Source organism: Balaenoptera acutorostrata, chromosome 7 (genome assembly GCF_949987535.1).
Source record: "Balaenoptera acutorostrata chromosome 7, mBalAcu1.1, whole genome shotgun sequence".
Classification (NCBI taxonomy): Eukaryota; Metazoa; Chordata; class Mammalia; order Artiodactyla; family Balaenopteridae; genus Balaenoptera; species Balaenoptera acutorostrata.
Window position 1 is genome coordinate 99,684,729 of NC_080070.1, and position 15,632 is coordinate 99,700,360.

Sequence of the window (15,632 nt, forward strand, 5' to 3'; positions counted from 1 at the left end):
TTTCACTCCAGTGCTGCCCTTCGTACTGGATTCAGAGAAATTGGGGCCTGCCTGTTATTTTCCTGAAGCATCAACTTATTAAGCATCAGGAACTTCGAGGGGCTAATGATCTAGGAGAGATGACCACCACCTTAGTTGCGTTCAAAGGAGTCAAATGATCATTGTTTAGTTGTATTTACCTTCAGTGAATTTGCAGGTAATCGTTGATCTGGGAAGAGCACAACAGATAACTTGGTTCCTGGATCTTGAACTGGATAGGGAAAAGGTCAATATCTCCATTTCCTTCCTAGGACAGGAGCATATACCAGGGGTGTGGACATATGGTATTTTACTTTTATAAGCTAAACGTGGCAAGATTTTGGAAATCAAGGAATCTTCAGGGGCTTTTGAAGTGAAATTTACTGGGAGAGGAAGGGGGAAGCATGGAACAGCTGTTCCATCAGAGGGTTTTTGGTTCTTCTGACCACGGCAAATAGTCTGGGAATGAGTAGTAGTAACAGAAGGGGTGCTTGTGTTACCATATTGGCTTTAGGAGTTAGACTTGCCCTTAACATTGCCTGTTGCTGCAATCTGCCTCAGAAAGAAAGCTCTGAGTACTTCATAGCACTTGACAGTCACAGCTGCCACAAGTTAGCTCCTTTTCCTTAAAGGATTTAAGAGTACCTCATATCGTTCAGTTTAACCCTTCCCATTTCCACCTTTGCCCCATTCAGATGCCTGGGAAGTTGATGCCACTGAGCTGTAGACCCTCCTTTGTTGGCTTGGTCAATTTCTTTGCAATTAGAAGTGCTCTTTACAAAAAATATAGGAGAGGAGAGACATTAACCACCCCTCCAAATCACCACTGTGTCATTTTGAAGAATGTCATTTGACTAAGAATGTACTATGCTGCATTTAAATGGTTAAATCAAAAGAGTATAATTTTTTGTAAAAAGTGAAGATAGAATTTACTCCCTAAGCTACAGCAAGCTTATCTTCACAAAACATTCCCTCTGCACATAGCCCTGCCTCTGTGTCTGCAGATACACCACACAACTCACATGTTTTATATAAGATAAATTTAAAAAGTCGACATTGTGACTCCTGTACTTAATAGTAGATGGAGTCCTGTAGTAATAAAGTTTGATGCAGACCAGCCAATTCTGATCGTATCTGAAGGAGAATAAGAATATTGTTCTGAAATTCAGGAAACATGGATTTTAGTCCCATTTACAACCTTTGAGTGTAGGCTGGGCAAATGTTAGAATTTATAGTAGGGAAGTTGAGGCATAGACTCTTACTAGTTTCACTTCTACCTGCCAGTGGGCTACTCGTTCTCATTGCATGTGAAGAAGCTTTTAATTCTTAAAAATTGAATAGAACAAAGGAAAATTTGGTTTTTTTAAGGCCTGGGGGAGGGGAACATACACAGTACTAAATACTGTTATATATTATGTTAATCTCTTGTAGTTACATTTTGCATTTAGGCATATCTTTAGTTAGATATTCTTATCTTCATTTTGTCAGAAGTGACTGTTGTTTTTTAATGAGGCTGATTATAACCTCTTGCCTTTCATTGCTGTTTCCTTAAAACTTTATTTTTGAGAAGCAGACTCACAGATATAGAGAACAAACTAGTGGTTACCAGCAGGGAGGGGCAATATAGGGGTAGGGGATTTAGAATTTCAAACTATTATGTATAAAATAAGCACTGAGTGAAGTAAGTCAGACAGAGAAAGACAAATATCATATGATATTGCTTACGTGTGGAATATAAAGAAATGGTACAAACGAACTTACTTACAAAACAGAAATAGAGTCACAGATGTAGAAAACAAACATGGTTACCGGGGGGGAGAGGGAGGGAGGGATACGTTGGGAGATTGGGATTGACATATACACCGTACTATATATAAAATAGATAACTAATAAGGACCTACTGTATAGCACAGGGAACTCTCTCAGTACTCTGTAATGACCTATATGGGAAAGAATCTAAGAGAGAGTGGATATATGTTTATGTATAACTAATTCACTTTGCTGTACACCTGAAACTAACACAACATTGTAAATCAACTATGCTCCAATAAAAATTAAAAAAAAAAAAGCTATGAGGATATATTGTACGATGTGGGGAATATAGCCAGTGTTTTATAATTACAAATGGAGCATAACCTTTAAAAATTGTGAATCACTATATTGTACACCTGTAACATAATGTTGTATAGCAACTATACTTCAATTAAAAAAAAAAGAAAGAAAGAAAAACGCTTTATTTTTGGTAAAAAGCCGCTTCTACAAGGGCAGCTCCAAGGAAGAACAGAGGTGAAGTCCAACTAGCAGAGCTCCCAGGAGGTTCTGTATTGTTGCCCCAGCTTTATCTCTCATGTACACATCTTTTTTGTTTTTTGTTTTTGTTTGTTTTGTTTTTTAGAAATTGTTATAGTCCTTGTAACGAAATATATACTAGTACAGTCAAGCTTTTAACAAACCATTAATGGTTTGTTTAGAGACAACCAAATCCTTCAGGCAAACCTGAAGTAGAGAAATGCACTGTATGTTCAGGTTTATTCTAATGTTTGGTTTCTATGAAGTCTACTCTCTTTTTCTCTGGGGCCTTATTTTATAGTATTTATTTTCATTTGGAGTTCAATGGCTATTACTCTGAATTTTTACAGTATCTTGTTTTTTTGTTTGTTTTTTAAATTTCTAGGTACAACTCATCTCTAGGGAGATTAAACGCTATATGTGGAATCATTCAAGTCGTGGACTTAGTAGAGTTGAGCGTGGTTTATTTATTTATTTTAAAATTTTTTTAAAAAATTTTTATTTATTTATTTGGTTGCGCCAGGTCTTAGTTGCGGCAGGCGGGCACCTTAGTTGCGGCTCACTGGCTTCTTAGCTGCGGCTCACTGGTTGCTTAGCTGCGGCATGTGGACTCCTTTTAGTTGAGGCATGTGGGCTCCTTAGTTGCAGCATGTGAACTCTTAGTTGTGGTGTACATGTGGGATCCAGTTCCCTGGCTAGGGATCAAACCTGGGCCCCCTGCATTGGGAGCACAGAGTCTTAACCACTGCACCACCAGGGAAGTCCCTTGAGCGTGTTTAATACCAGGGAACTTAATGGCTGCACAGTGACATGGAGTTACCATTACAAAGTTTGACCCAAACTTCAGGTTTCCTAAACTTTTCAGGAAGAAGGAAACCATAAGTAACCAAAAGGAGTAGCTTACCCATGGAAACACACTTCAAAAGGAAACAGTTCATCTTAGCACATGGGGGTGGGAGTAGGAGAAGGACATGGCAGCCGGCTGTGGGTCTTTGTCAAGAAACTGCTGTGAGCCTTCAGGTTTCTTGGGTTCAGGGCAGATTCAGAAAGCCATGCTGGCACAGACCATCAGCAAAGGTATAGCTAGAGATACTCTGGAAGAGAGGAGCAGTGCTGTTGGTCCACAGATTTAGGACCATGGAAAATAATTTAATTGCCTTTGAAGTGGATTGTTTACTAGAAATATGTTTTAAGTGTTTTGTTTAAATAAAAATCAGAATTTTTAAATTTATATATTTGAATCTTCCCTCATTCCACAAAGAATTCAAGGTAACTTAAATTGCTTAATTATGTCTTAAATATTCTGGAGAGTGGAAGAAGGTATAGACTCCTGCAGAGTGAAAAGCTGACTTGTGAACTACAGGAAATGATCGACTTTCAAGCATAGAATAAGGAGTAGACTCTGGGAAATTTCACATACTCGGTGGGATGAGAGCAAAGCTACATAGCGTTCCTGTTTTCACTGGGCATTGTGTGTTCTGCTATAGTACATGTTGCCTCTGCTACCACTCTTCTTAAGAGGGTTCCAAATCACCTGTTTTTGTCGTATTTAATAAGTCCAATATGAATTGGCCAACTCTAGTTTATTTGCCATGGGAAGAATCTCACTTTAGATTGTACAATTTAGTGGTTGCATTAGCCATTTTGAGTTTTTCCTGGTAATCTGTGTTTTCTCTCGTATTTCTTTTTTTTTTTTTTTCTGTTTCTGAAATGGACATCTTTTTTTTATAATTAATTTATTTTTATTATTTAAAAAAAATTTTTTTTTGGCTGTGTTGGGTCTTCGTTGCTGTGCACGGGCTTTCTCTTGTTGCGGCGAGCAGGGGTTACTCTTCGTTGCAGTGGGCGGGCTTCTCGTTGCGGTGGCTTCTCTTGTGGAGCACGGGCTCTAGGCGCGCGAGCTCAGTAGTTGTGGCTCATGGGCTTAGTTGCTCTACGGCATGTGGGATCTTCCTGGACCAGGGCTCGAACCCGTGTCCCCTGCATTGTCGGGCGGATTCTTTTTTTTTTTTTTAATATTAATTTATTTATTTAGGCTGTGTTGGGTCTTCGTTTCTGTGCGAGGGCTTTCTCTAGTTGCGGCAAGTGGGGGCCACTCTTCATCACGGTGCGCGGGCCTCTCACTATCGCGGTCTCTCTTGTTGTGGAGCACAGGCTCCAGACGCGCAGGCTCAGTAATTGTGGCTCACGGGCCCAGCCACTCTGCGGCATGTGGGATCTTCCCAGACCAGGGCTCGAACCCGTGTCCCCTGCACTGGCAGGCAGACTCTCAACCACTGCGCCACCAGGGAAGCCCCAGGCGGATTCTTAACCACTGCGCCACCAAGGAAGTCCCTGAAATGTACATCTTTGTACAATCGCATCTGAAGCTTTTAAAACTCTTTTACTCTTATATCAGGAGGAGTTTTTACTCATTGGTCTCCCTTTCAGATTTTTTTCCAGTACTTGAGATCTTTCAATACCATTTTTTTTTTCTTTTTTTTAAAACATTTTAAAACCAGAGTCCTCCTTTGGTGTTATTCTAGACTATACCATCTGGTTCCTCACAAATTTTGAAAATATATTACTAATTTAATAAAAGCTGCATCAGCAGAATCAGATTTGACCTTTTTCCCCCCAGTAATAAAATAGATTCTTAAGATACACAGTTGTCTAGAAAAGTTTAGTATCTGTTTGTAACTGCATTGTCATGCCAACATCTATTGCAACCTGTGGGTACTAGGACAGAGTTTAGTAATTTTTCTTTCACTCAGAATTTCCTAAGCTCTTAAGCATTTTGTAGTAGTACTTGATCGATAGATTGCTTTATAGCTATTCATTTGGGTATTTGTGTGTGTGTGTGTGTATGTGTATTTATATGCATATGTGTGTGTGTATATATATATATATATATATATATATATATATATATATATATAAATATATACAGTCATCCATTGGTATCCATGGGGCATTGGTTCCAGGACCTCTGCGAATATCAAGATCCCTGGACGTTCAAGTCCTTTATATAAAATGGCACAGTATTTGCCCGTAACCTACACATATCCTCTGTATGCTTTAAATCATCTCTAGGTTACTTAATGCCTAATGCTAATAATAATAATAGTTTTGCATACAATGTACATGCTATGTAAATAGTTACTGGAGCATGGCAAATTCATTTTGCTTTTTGGAACTTTCTGGATTTAAAAAATTTTTTTTTATCTGCAGTCAGTTGAATTCATGGATGTGGAGGGCTGAGTGCTTTATATAAATATATAAAATATAGTGTGTATGTATATATACATATATTCATTTACACACTATTCATTTGGGTATTTTTGTGTATGTGTGTATATATATACATATACACACAAGTACTATCTATACAAAAATGCCATATATAGGTAGTGTTTTCTTTAAATTAACTTTTGAAAGTAGATATGTTGCCTTGTATATCTTTTGCATTTCCTTTAACTCCATAGTACTTAGTGGTGTTGAGTAATTGTTATTCTTCCATTTTAGGTGACATAAATATTGCAGCTCTCGTTGGAAACGAACGAGTCTGTGAAGGTACAGATAATGGTGATCTCCCTTCCTATGTGGCGGAATTTATAGAAAAGGAAGTCGGAAATGACCTTAAATCTTTAAAGAAACTTGATAAACTCATAGAACAGATGACAGAAAGTAAAATGCAGTTAGAAGAACAGGCAAGTATTAAAACTCATTGAAACAATATCAGTAGTATACTCATTATAATATAATGTAAATATAACCATTATTATATAGGCATTTTTGAAAATATAGATTGTGACAAACAGTCTAATCATTTAAAACTGCTTAATAGGTTTTAAGGACCTACAGTGTGCTAGGTGTTTTACAAATTATGTAAAAGAGAAAGTTCCTACTGATAATGATTTATGTCTGACATTTATGTCTGACATTTTCATACAATGACTTTTAACACGCTTTTAAAAGTAAATTCATGGGATACCAAAATGTTACAACACCATCATTCCAATTTTTTTATATATGCACACATAGGGAGAAAACATTAAAATAAGTATAACATTATAATAATGGTTATTTCTGGGTGGTTGGTTAATAAGTTATTTATTTTCTTTTTTTCTTCTTTTATAAATTTATTTATTTATTTATTTATTTTGGCTGCATTGGGTCTTCGTTGCTGCACGCGGGCTTTCTCTGGTTGCAGTGAGCCGGGGCTACTCTTTGTTGCGGTGTGCAGGCTTCTCATCGCGGTGGCTTCTCGTTGCGGAGCATGGGCTCTAGGCGCACGGGTTTCAGTAGTGGTGGCACACAGGCTTAGTAGTTGTGGCTCGCAGGCTCTAGAGCTCAGGCTCAGTAGTTGTGGCGCACAGGCTTAGTTGCTCCGAGGCATGTGGGATCTTCCCAGACCAGGGATCGAACCTGTGTCCCCTGCATTGGCAGGCGAATTCTTAACCACTGCGCCACCAGGGAAGTCCCCATTTCTACTTCTTAATTCAGCAGAGGATCAATCTAGGGCAGTCCTTATGCCCCAGCTCCTACCTGCTACCTCAGTGGACTTGCTTCACTCTCTTATAATTTCATTCTCTGCTCCTCAGCCAGTCCTGTCCCCTCAGCATATGGACATACCCAGATCTTTTCCTTAAAACCAAAAAAAAAGAAAAACAAAAAGGGGACTTCCCTGGTGGTCCAGTGCTTGGGACTCTGTGCTCCCAGTGCAGGGGGCCCGGGTTCGATCCCTGGTCAGGGAACTGGATCCCACATGCCACAACTAAAAGAGCCTGCATGCCGCAACTAAGGATCCTGCGCCCTGCAGTGAAGGTCCCACACGTGGCAACGAAGATCCCGTGTGCTGCAACTAGGACCCGGCACAGCCAAATAAATAAATAAATAAAATAAAATAAAATAAAATAAAATATTAAAAAAAAATACCCCCAAAAAACTCTCCCCTCTTCCTTAGTAGATATTAGTCCCTTTTACTGTTAGGCTTCTTCAAAAAGTCATCTTACTTTGTATCTGTATTCACTTCCTAGTTGACCATTTGCTCTCGGACTTAATATGATCAGGCTCGTTTCCCTGATGACCATGGAAGCTTCTGCTGAAGTCCCTAATTGAACCTCAGATTCAGCATGTCCAAAGCTGTGCTGATCCACCTCTTAAGATGCTTCCCTGTCTCGGAAGATGGCACCAGCATCTATCTGCCTGTCAGTCATTCCTGAGACCTGGGTTGCTCCTCTACCCTCAGCACCAAGACATCTGGGTTCTGCCTCCGTGATGTCTCTGGTGTCCATCCCCTGCCACCACCTCAGTTTAGAGCTGCATTCTCTCTTGCGTTTGATGGTAGTTTGCCCATCTTCTGTTTTTTTCCTACTGCCACAGTAACTATCTTTCTTTCTTATTCCTTACAGAAACTTTACTGTATGTAAATAAGCAAATATATAAAATATATACAGTTAAAATGTGTATGCAAGCATATATGTATTTAAAATATGCATAGCTTAACGTTTTACAATTAATGTAATATACTACTTGTTTTCCTATTATATCTATATGTATAGATCTTTTTTAATGGTTTTATGGTATTCAAATACAGCTGTACATAATTTATTTAATCAGGACCTTATTGGTGGACCTTTTTGCTATTCCCAGTTTTTATTATTATAAATATGAGAATAAACATGATTATTTATCATTAAATCATAAATCTAACTTTCTAAATCATAAATCCCACTGAATTATCCCCTTATTAAAAACTCTTAATGGCTTCCCATTGCCTGTCGGGAAAAGCCCACATTCTTCTAATGCTCAAGATGTTGCCTGTGATTTGGTCTCTCCCTACCTGTCTAGGCTCATCTCTTCTCTCTGCATTTCTTTGAACTGGATTCTCTGCCCTACTCCCCTCTTTGCTGTTCTCTCATCATGACTGAGCTGTTTCTTTGCCTGAAATGCCTTTTCCTTCCAAGCTTCCCTAAAAATTTCTACCCAACCTGCAAAGGTCTGTGCATGAACCATGCAAGCACAATTGCCTTGCACCCCAAAACCTTCTACTCAAAGTGTGGGAGCTTGTAAGAAATGCAGAATCTCAGTCCCTACTTCAGGCCTATTAAGTCTGAATCTGCACTATAACCAGATCTCTAGGTGATTCCTGTGCACGTTCAAGTCTGGGAAGCACTGCCTTAGTACACCATTACACCTGGCATCTCTTTTGTTGCACTAATCCCACTGTTGAAGGTTTGCCTACATCTCTCTTCCATACTAGCTGAGCTTAAGGGCAGATGCTGTGTCTAATTTATCTGTCAGACCTTAGCACAGTGCCTGGTATAGAGTGTCTAATCAGTGTTATTAAATTGAAGTTCCTCTATAATATTCTTATCATATTGTACTGATGCCTGATATTTGTATATGTTTTTCCATCTGCTGTAAGAAAAATTCATTTAATAAATATCATATCTAAAGGTATTACCTGGGTATCATCTTACCAAGTCAATAGTTCCTTCTCAATCTGGGCTTAAATCAGAATCACCTGGGGAACTTTTGCAAATAGTTACCCAGACTTTTAGGATCAGAGCCTCATTTGTTTTTGAAAGAAAATGATTAGTAGATAAAGCAGGTAAATGTTCTTTGGCTGGACCCTCTGAAAGTGCTGAGCTTCATGATGGTAGATCCAAAGATGTTTACTGGGGGCCCTCCCTACACACCTCCACATAGAGCATTTCATGTTGAGGTTTGGTTAGCACAGGATGTAGAAATCCAATGTTTCTTTTGAAGCTTTTAAATGACAGTTTTCATTTCTATTAGAACAAACATGCATTTTGAAGGTAACTAATAAAAAAGGTTATGAGAATCTTATCTGATTGCTGCTGTTTTTTATTTTTTGTTGTTGGTATGGGCAGGTACTTACAGTTTCATCAGAAATCCCTAAAAGAATTCAGAGTGCCTTAAAAAATGCAGAAGAATCAAAGCAATTCCTTAATCACTTTCTGGAGCAAGAAAGCCATCTCTTCAGTTCCATTAACAGCCATCTGCTGACCGCTCAGCCCTGGATAGAAGATCTTGGAGCCATGATTAACCAAATTGAAGAGATTGAACGGCATCTTGCTTATCTTAAATGGATTTCACAAATTGAAGAACTCAGGTAAAATAGGCCTCTTTGTTCTCATAATTATTATTTTCCTTTGAGGCTATGTTTTAGAGAGTACGTGCATGCCATTAAATAATTGAGGTAATTAAAGATTATAATAATGTGATTTTACCAGTTATGAAAATAGCATTATGATGATGATTCTTTTCCTTTATTATGAATGAACATAAACTTTTCAGGGAGCTTAATTTGCATTTGAAAGAAAGTAATCCAAGTAAAAAATTTTATAGTTATATTGTGAATTATAGTTATTATTATAGTTATATTGTGAACACATGATAAAAATGATTATAATGCCAAATTAATAAAGCAACTCATCAGTGTGGTAATATTCCTCTTTTACCTTTTAGAGACGGTCACTTAATGAAATGGATTGCTTTCTCTATAATTTGATTTTTTTTCAATGGGTTATCACCTAAGAAGAGCTACACAGTATTAGTAGATGAAAAACAGAGTCCTGCTACTTTTGCATAGGGAAAAATAAAGAAATACAGTGGACGCCTGAACAACGCAGGGGTTAGGAGCATCAGCTCTCCTCGGATGTCAGATCTGCATAAAACTCATAGTCAGCCCTCTGTATCCACGATTCCTCCCTATCCATAGCTCCACATTCACGGATTCAACCACCCAGGGATCGTGTACTACTGTAGTATTTACTACTGAAAAAAATCTGTGTATAAGTGGACTCGTGCACTTCAAACCCATGTTGCTCAAGGGTCTACTGTACCTCTTTTTGAATTGAATACATATCACTGGTAGTTGATTGTGTCTGGTATTGCCTTTCAAACAAGCTATATTAACATTTCTGCCTACATTGGTAGATTTTTTTGGTTTCATGATTTAAATTCTGAAAATAGCTATAAAAGACAAAATCTGGGGACTTCCCTGGTGGCGCAGTGGTTAAGAATCCACCTGCCAGTGCAGGGGACATGGGTTCGAGCCCTGGTCTGGGAAGAACCCACATGCCACAGAGCAACTAAGTCCCTGCACCACAACTACTGAGCCTGTGCTCTGGAGCCCACGAGCCACAACTCCTGAGGCCACGTGCCACAACTACTGAAGCCCGTGCACCTACAGCCCGTGCTCCACAACAAGAAAAGCCACCACAATGAGAAGCCCTCGCACGGCAACGAAGAGTAGCCCCCGCTCACCACAACTGGGGAGAAGCCTGCACGCAGCAACAAAGACCCAACACAGCCAATAAGTAAATAAATAAATGAAAAATTTAAAAAACAAGACAAAATCTGTTAAAAAACTTAGTAAGAATGCCTAGGAAAGGAGAAGAACGAAAAATGAGAGAATGAGCGTAGGGGAAGGCCAAAAGGGCTGTCAGAAATAGAATAATACACACATGAGATTAGTATGATTGTTGAGGCCTGAAGCAGTGATGGTAGAAAACAAAGGCCGCTTGTGGTGGAGGGAGAGGGGAAAGTACTAGTGCATAGTGGAGCTGGGCAGGGTGGCGGTACACATTCCTGTGCTTAAGGAGGGTGCTGTGCCCACCGAGGAGCGTAACCGAAGCGTGGCACTCGGCGGGGGATGAGAGTCCCAGCTCACTGTCACCTAGCAAAGTGGCCAAGCCTGGGTAGGATGTACACAGGCTGCCTAGAGGGAGAGCACTTCCGACCCCTGAGCTGAGATTAATTATTGAAAAGGTTAAATTTTGTTCCTATTCTGGCTTAAGTGCAGAATGTTATTTTTATCAAAAGAAACATTTCAGTTTTAAATGTTTCGTTTTATTTAGCCAATATGCAAAATGGTAGTCATGGGCTGAATGAATCCTGAAGATAGGTTGTATTTGGCTTGTTTTAAAGAATTTGATTAATTGGTTTGATTTTTACATGGAAATCTTGATTTCTGGATTCTGTTGAAAAATTTTAAGATTTGGCTACATTGGACCTACACTCCAGGGTGGCAGCACTTGGCTGGAGCCTTAGGATGGGGTACGTGCTTTTTAGCTTGTCCTAGTCCCTGCCCACTTTGCTTTTTTCATTTACTTTGCCCATCAGGCCTTTCCAGGCATTTGAGTTTGCTACCCTCGCTGTAGAGCTTACCTTAAATTTTGTCTGCAACTTGGCTAACAGTAACTTGAAAGGACTAGACTCTGAGGTGCCACCTCCCTAAGTTTCCTATAATCCAGTTTAGCTGGGCAAAGTAGGTAAAAATTGAAGTCTACCATATTTGACCTTACCAGATGCCACCCACATTCTCCCCTTTGGATTAAGATATGACAGACTTCTGTCAAAGACAGATTTATTAGAAATGAGTGGTGCCTGAGGGAATGTGACAAAGGAAAATTCTGTTACCTTGGGAGGGGTGGGAAGGGAAAGGTGGAGGGAGGTATCCTGAACACAGGCCACTGTTCTTAGAAGGATGCTGAATTTGAGGACTCCAGGCTCCCAGAGACTTGGGTATCAGGTAAAAAAGCCACTACAAGGTGGTGCTTCCTTCTTTCTTGGATGTAGCTTTATATAAAGCAGGAGGAAGCAGCAGTTTTTCCACATTTGGAATTATTGTGAACAAACTGTCTTTACAGTTTGCTTTGCCTTGTTTTGCAGTGATAACATTCAGCAATATCTGATGACCAATAATGTCCTAGAGGCAGCTTCTACTCTGGTCTCTATGGCAGAACTTGACATCAAGCTTCAGGAATCATCCTGTACTCATCTTCTTGGTTTCATGAGAGCCACTGTTAAATTCTGGCATAAAATTCTCAAGGACAAGCTTACAAGGCAAGAAATTTATCCATATTTCATGGTAATTGCTTTCAGATGGATATTTGGTGCTCACTGTAGTTTACTGTAATACTTGTGTCACTTTTCCGTTACAGTGACTTTGAGGAAATTTTAGCACAGCTTCATTGGCCATTCATCGCACCCCCTCAGTCTCAAACTGTTGGCATAAGTCGACCAGCCAGTGCCCCCGAGATATACAGTAACTTGGAGACACTATTTTGTCAGCTCCTGAAACTACAAACCTCGTATCTTTGTTGGAGTTAAAACTCACTAAAATTTCTTTTTTCTAGAGTGGATTTGTGGCCAGAGAGTACAGTGACCAGAGAGTAAAGCTTTCTGAAAGTGGCCAGGGAGTAGTGGGTTTGGACTGGATCTATGTATGCCCATGGACTGTTCTTCTTCCACATAAATTGCATGTGGGTGGGAGGGCTGTGAGGAGTTCTGAAATGCATGACTGCACAAGTTTGCATCACATATAGGTCTCATGGGACAATCAAAAAAATGGGCAATTGGGAAGAAACCTTAGTAACTTAGTACTAATTTAATAGCACGATTACTTGAATATGTTTCCTTACTACTTATTATTCTTTATTTTAGGAAAGAGATTAATTTTAATAACATTTTTCATGTACTTTTTACTGAAGTCATATGTAATGTAAAGTTAGACTACATATTATCTGTATTATAATTAATTTACTTAGTATCATATATGTCTCTTGGAAAAATGTGTGTATACATACATATATGTGTGTGTGTGTGTGTGTGTGTGTGTATACACACATATACATATGCTTTTCTTTTTCCTTGACTTGACTATATCAGAGATGAATTACTTACTGAGCCAAAACAACTTCCAGAAAAATACTCTCTTCCGGCATCCCCTTCTGTCATCCTGCCCATCCAGATTATGCTGACTCCCCTTCAAAAGAGGTTCAGGTATCACTTCAGAGGGAACCGACAAACTAATGTTATAAGCAAGGTGTGCTTTGCCAATTCTTGCCCTTGGTTTTTATTAATAGCAAATGTTAAGGCTTCCTATACTTTTGCTGGTTTGAGTTAAAATCTGATTCTATTCACATTTCTGTTTTTCTCTGAAGAGCTAAATTCCTGTTTTGTCACTGCCCTTTATAGATATATTTTGGGACTTGTGTTCATTTGTTGTAGGAATCAGCTCACTCACTAGCACATCATCTGACCAGTTTCTGAAGTTTCCCCTGGGGTGTGCTGTAGCATTTGCTGTGGCACTTTTTACAGCTGGATCCACATGTGTTCCACTGTGCAAATTGCTCCTTCAGGTTTATAAATATATCAGAAAGAAAAGTGAGAATCAAAAGATAGTAGAGCATTAGTTTTTGAGTAGAAGTGCTGATGCTAAAATGATTTGTAGCTATGCAAGACAGAGTATGGGGATAAGTGGCAGGAATGGCTTTGAGGAAATTATCACCAACATTTTAGTTGAGGGACTATACCCATGTGTATTGGGCATACTGTTAAGATTTTTTTCTTTAATTTGATCAGAAAAACAATCACTGACAACTGTTTTCAATGAAATTTGATTGAATTTGTTGAGAATTATAACCTTGGGAGTTGCTAGGGGGTGGATACTGTTTATCCTTGAGTCTTGCTACATCTAATGCAGTGCAAGTAGCAGAGGGATTCGGTAAGTGTTTTTTTTTTTTTGTAATAGCGACATGTTTTATTTTTAAAATATATATACTTAATTTCTCGGTGTTTTGAAGTAAATGTTATTAAATGCCAGATTACACCAGGCATTGTACGTGTCATCTATAAATGAGTTTATAGGCTTTATAGAATTTTAAAGGAATCAAGGGATAAGCAGTTACATCTGTATAGGAAGGGAGTAGAGTGACAATGGATTTCTGGTTCTTAAATTCAGCTTGTTCTTTTGTACTTCATGGGTCTCCTTTTTTGGATGGGGTGTTGGTGGAAAGAAGAGTAGACCCTATTAGTAAGTGTGAGACAAAACAATAAACCTAAACTGTAGAGAGGCAGTGATCATTTGAAGTAAGAAAATTGTGAGCTATGTTGTTGCTTCCTGAAGTGTGGTTCCAGTGGTCCTAGTCCTCTGACAGCGAGCTTGAACTGTGCAGCCCCCCGAGAGTAGCTACTGCCCCTTTTTTCATTTCTGTATTCCCAGCATCTAGCACACAACAGGGTTTTACCTTTCAGTAAATGTTTTAGAATTCCTGTCCAACAAAACTTGGAAGGTTTATAGAATCATCTCTAGGGACAGTTTAAAAAGCTGCATATTTACATTACTTTTCTATAATTATACCTGTTTTAAAGCATTTGTATTTCTTGTAATGCACACCAGCCAGATTTTTTTCTTAATTTAGCTTTTAAAAAAAGAAAAAAACAGAAGACGGTCATGTTTAAAAATTATTTTGGAATGTTATTTCAAAAAAAATAATATATTTATATATTTATTTATAAAATAATATATTTACACCTTACATATTTCTAAAGTACTAGGTTTTAAATATTTATGGCATTGTAAATTTATGAGTTTACTGACGTAAGCCACATTATTGAAATTTATTGGGAGTACATTGGGAAACATTTGATTATTAAGCCTTGCATGAATTTAAAGTTCAGAGTAGAAATTGTGCTCTTACATATAGGAATTTTCAACTAATTTTTGTAAGTACTGTGTGTCTACAATTAAATAGAGACATTTAACTGTAACTTTCTAGTTGGAATGACTTAAGAATTTAAACTGTTTACCTCCTTCCTTAGCCTGAATGGTACTTGGCTCAGGTACTTATGTGGATTGGGAACCACACTCAGTTTCTGGATGAGAAGATTCAGCCAATATTAGACAAAGTAGGCTCTTCAGTAAATGCAAGGGTAAGAGACTTAGTCCAAAGCATTTCAGTTTTAGAGTTGTAGGTGTCCGTGAATAACTTGTCATTTTCATTACCTTATGTTTATTTATATTTTTTTAGCTTGAATTTTCTCGGGGCCTTATGATGCTGGTTCTTGAAAAGTTAGCTGCTGATATTCCTTGTCTGCTCTATGATGACAGTCTCTTCTGTCATTTGGTGGATGAGGTGCTTTTGTTTGAAAGAGAACTACACAGCGTTCATGGCTATCCCAGCACTTTTGCTAATTGTATGCATATTCTGTCAGAAGAGACCTGTTTTCAGAGATGGTTGACTGTGGAGAGAAAATGTAAGTGCTCACGTGGCCGTGGCGGGGGGAGAGATGTCTCTTTTTGCGTATATAAATTTTCTCCAGTTCTGGGTAGAAACTAGAGCCATCTAAATTTTTCTTGGTTAGGGTTTACCAAGTTGCCTTCAGAGATCATCTTATTTTCTTTTCTTCCCATCAACCTTCAGTTTTTCCCAGAATTGCACTCTACAGGTTTCTAGGGTAGACTATTCAAGGCAGTACAGTATATAGTTAATTGTTTTATAGATTTTACGTATAGTATTTCTGTTCTT

General features: G+C 38.5%; 1 protein-coding gene across 3 annotated transcripts in view; it reads left to right on the top strand.

Moving 5' to 3' along the window:
• RINT1 (RAD50 interactor 1) overlaps positions 1-15,632 on the top strand; it is a 28,306-nt gene that overhangs the window by 950 nt on the left and 11,724 nt on the right. For 2 of the 3 annotated variants that reach the window (XM_007177300.3, XM_057550232.1), the window contains exons 3-9: positions 5,812-5,996; positions 9,186-9,427; positions 11,992-12,165; positions 12,264-12,413; positions 12,991-13,147; positions 14,926-15,036; positions 15,135-15,360. In XM_007177300.3, coding sequence (XP_007177362.2) covers positions 5,812-5,996; positions 9,186-9,427; positions 11,992-12,165; positions 12,264-12,413; positions 12,991-13,147; positions 14,926-15,036; positions 15,135-15,360 — 1,245 coding nt within the window. The remainder of the gene's footprint in view (positions 1-5,811; positions 5,997-9,185; positions 9,428-11,991; positions 12,166-12,263; positions 12,414-12,990; positions 13,148-14,925; positions 15,037-15,134; positions 15,361-15,632) is intronic. The other variant, XM_057550231.1, reaches the window with a different exon arrangement.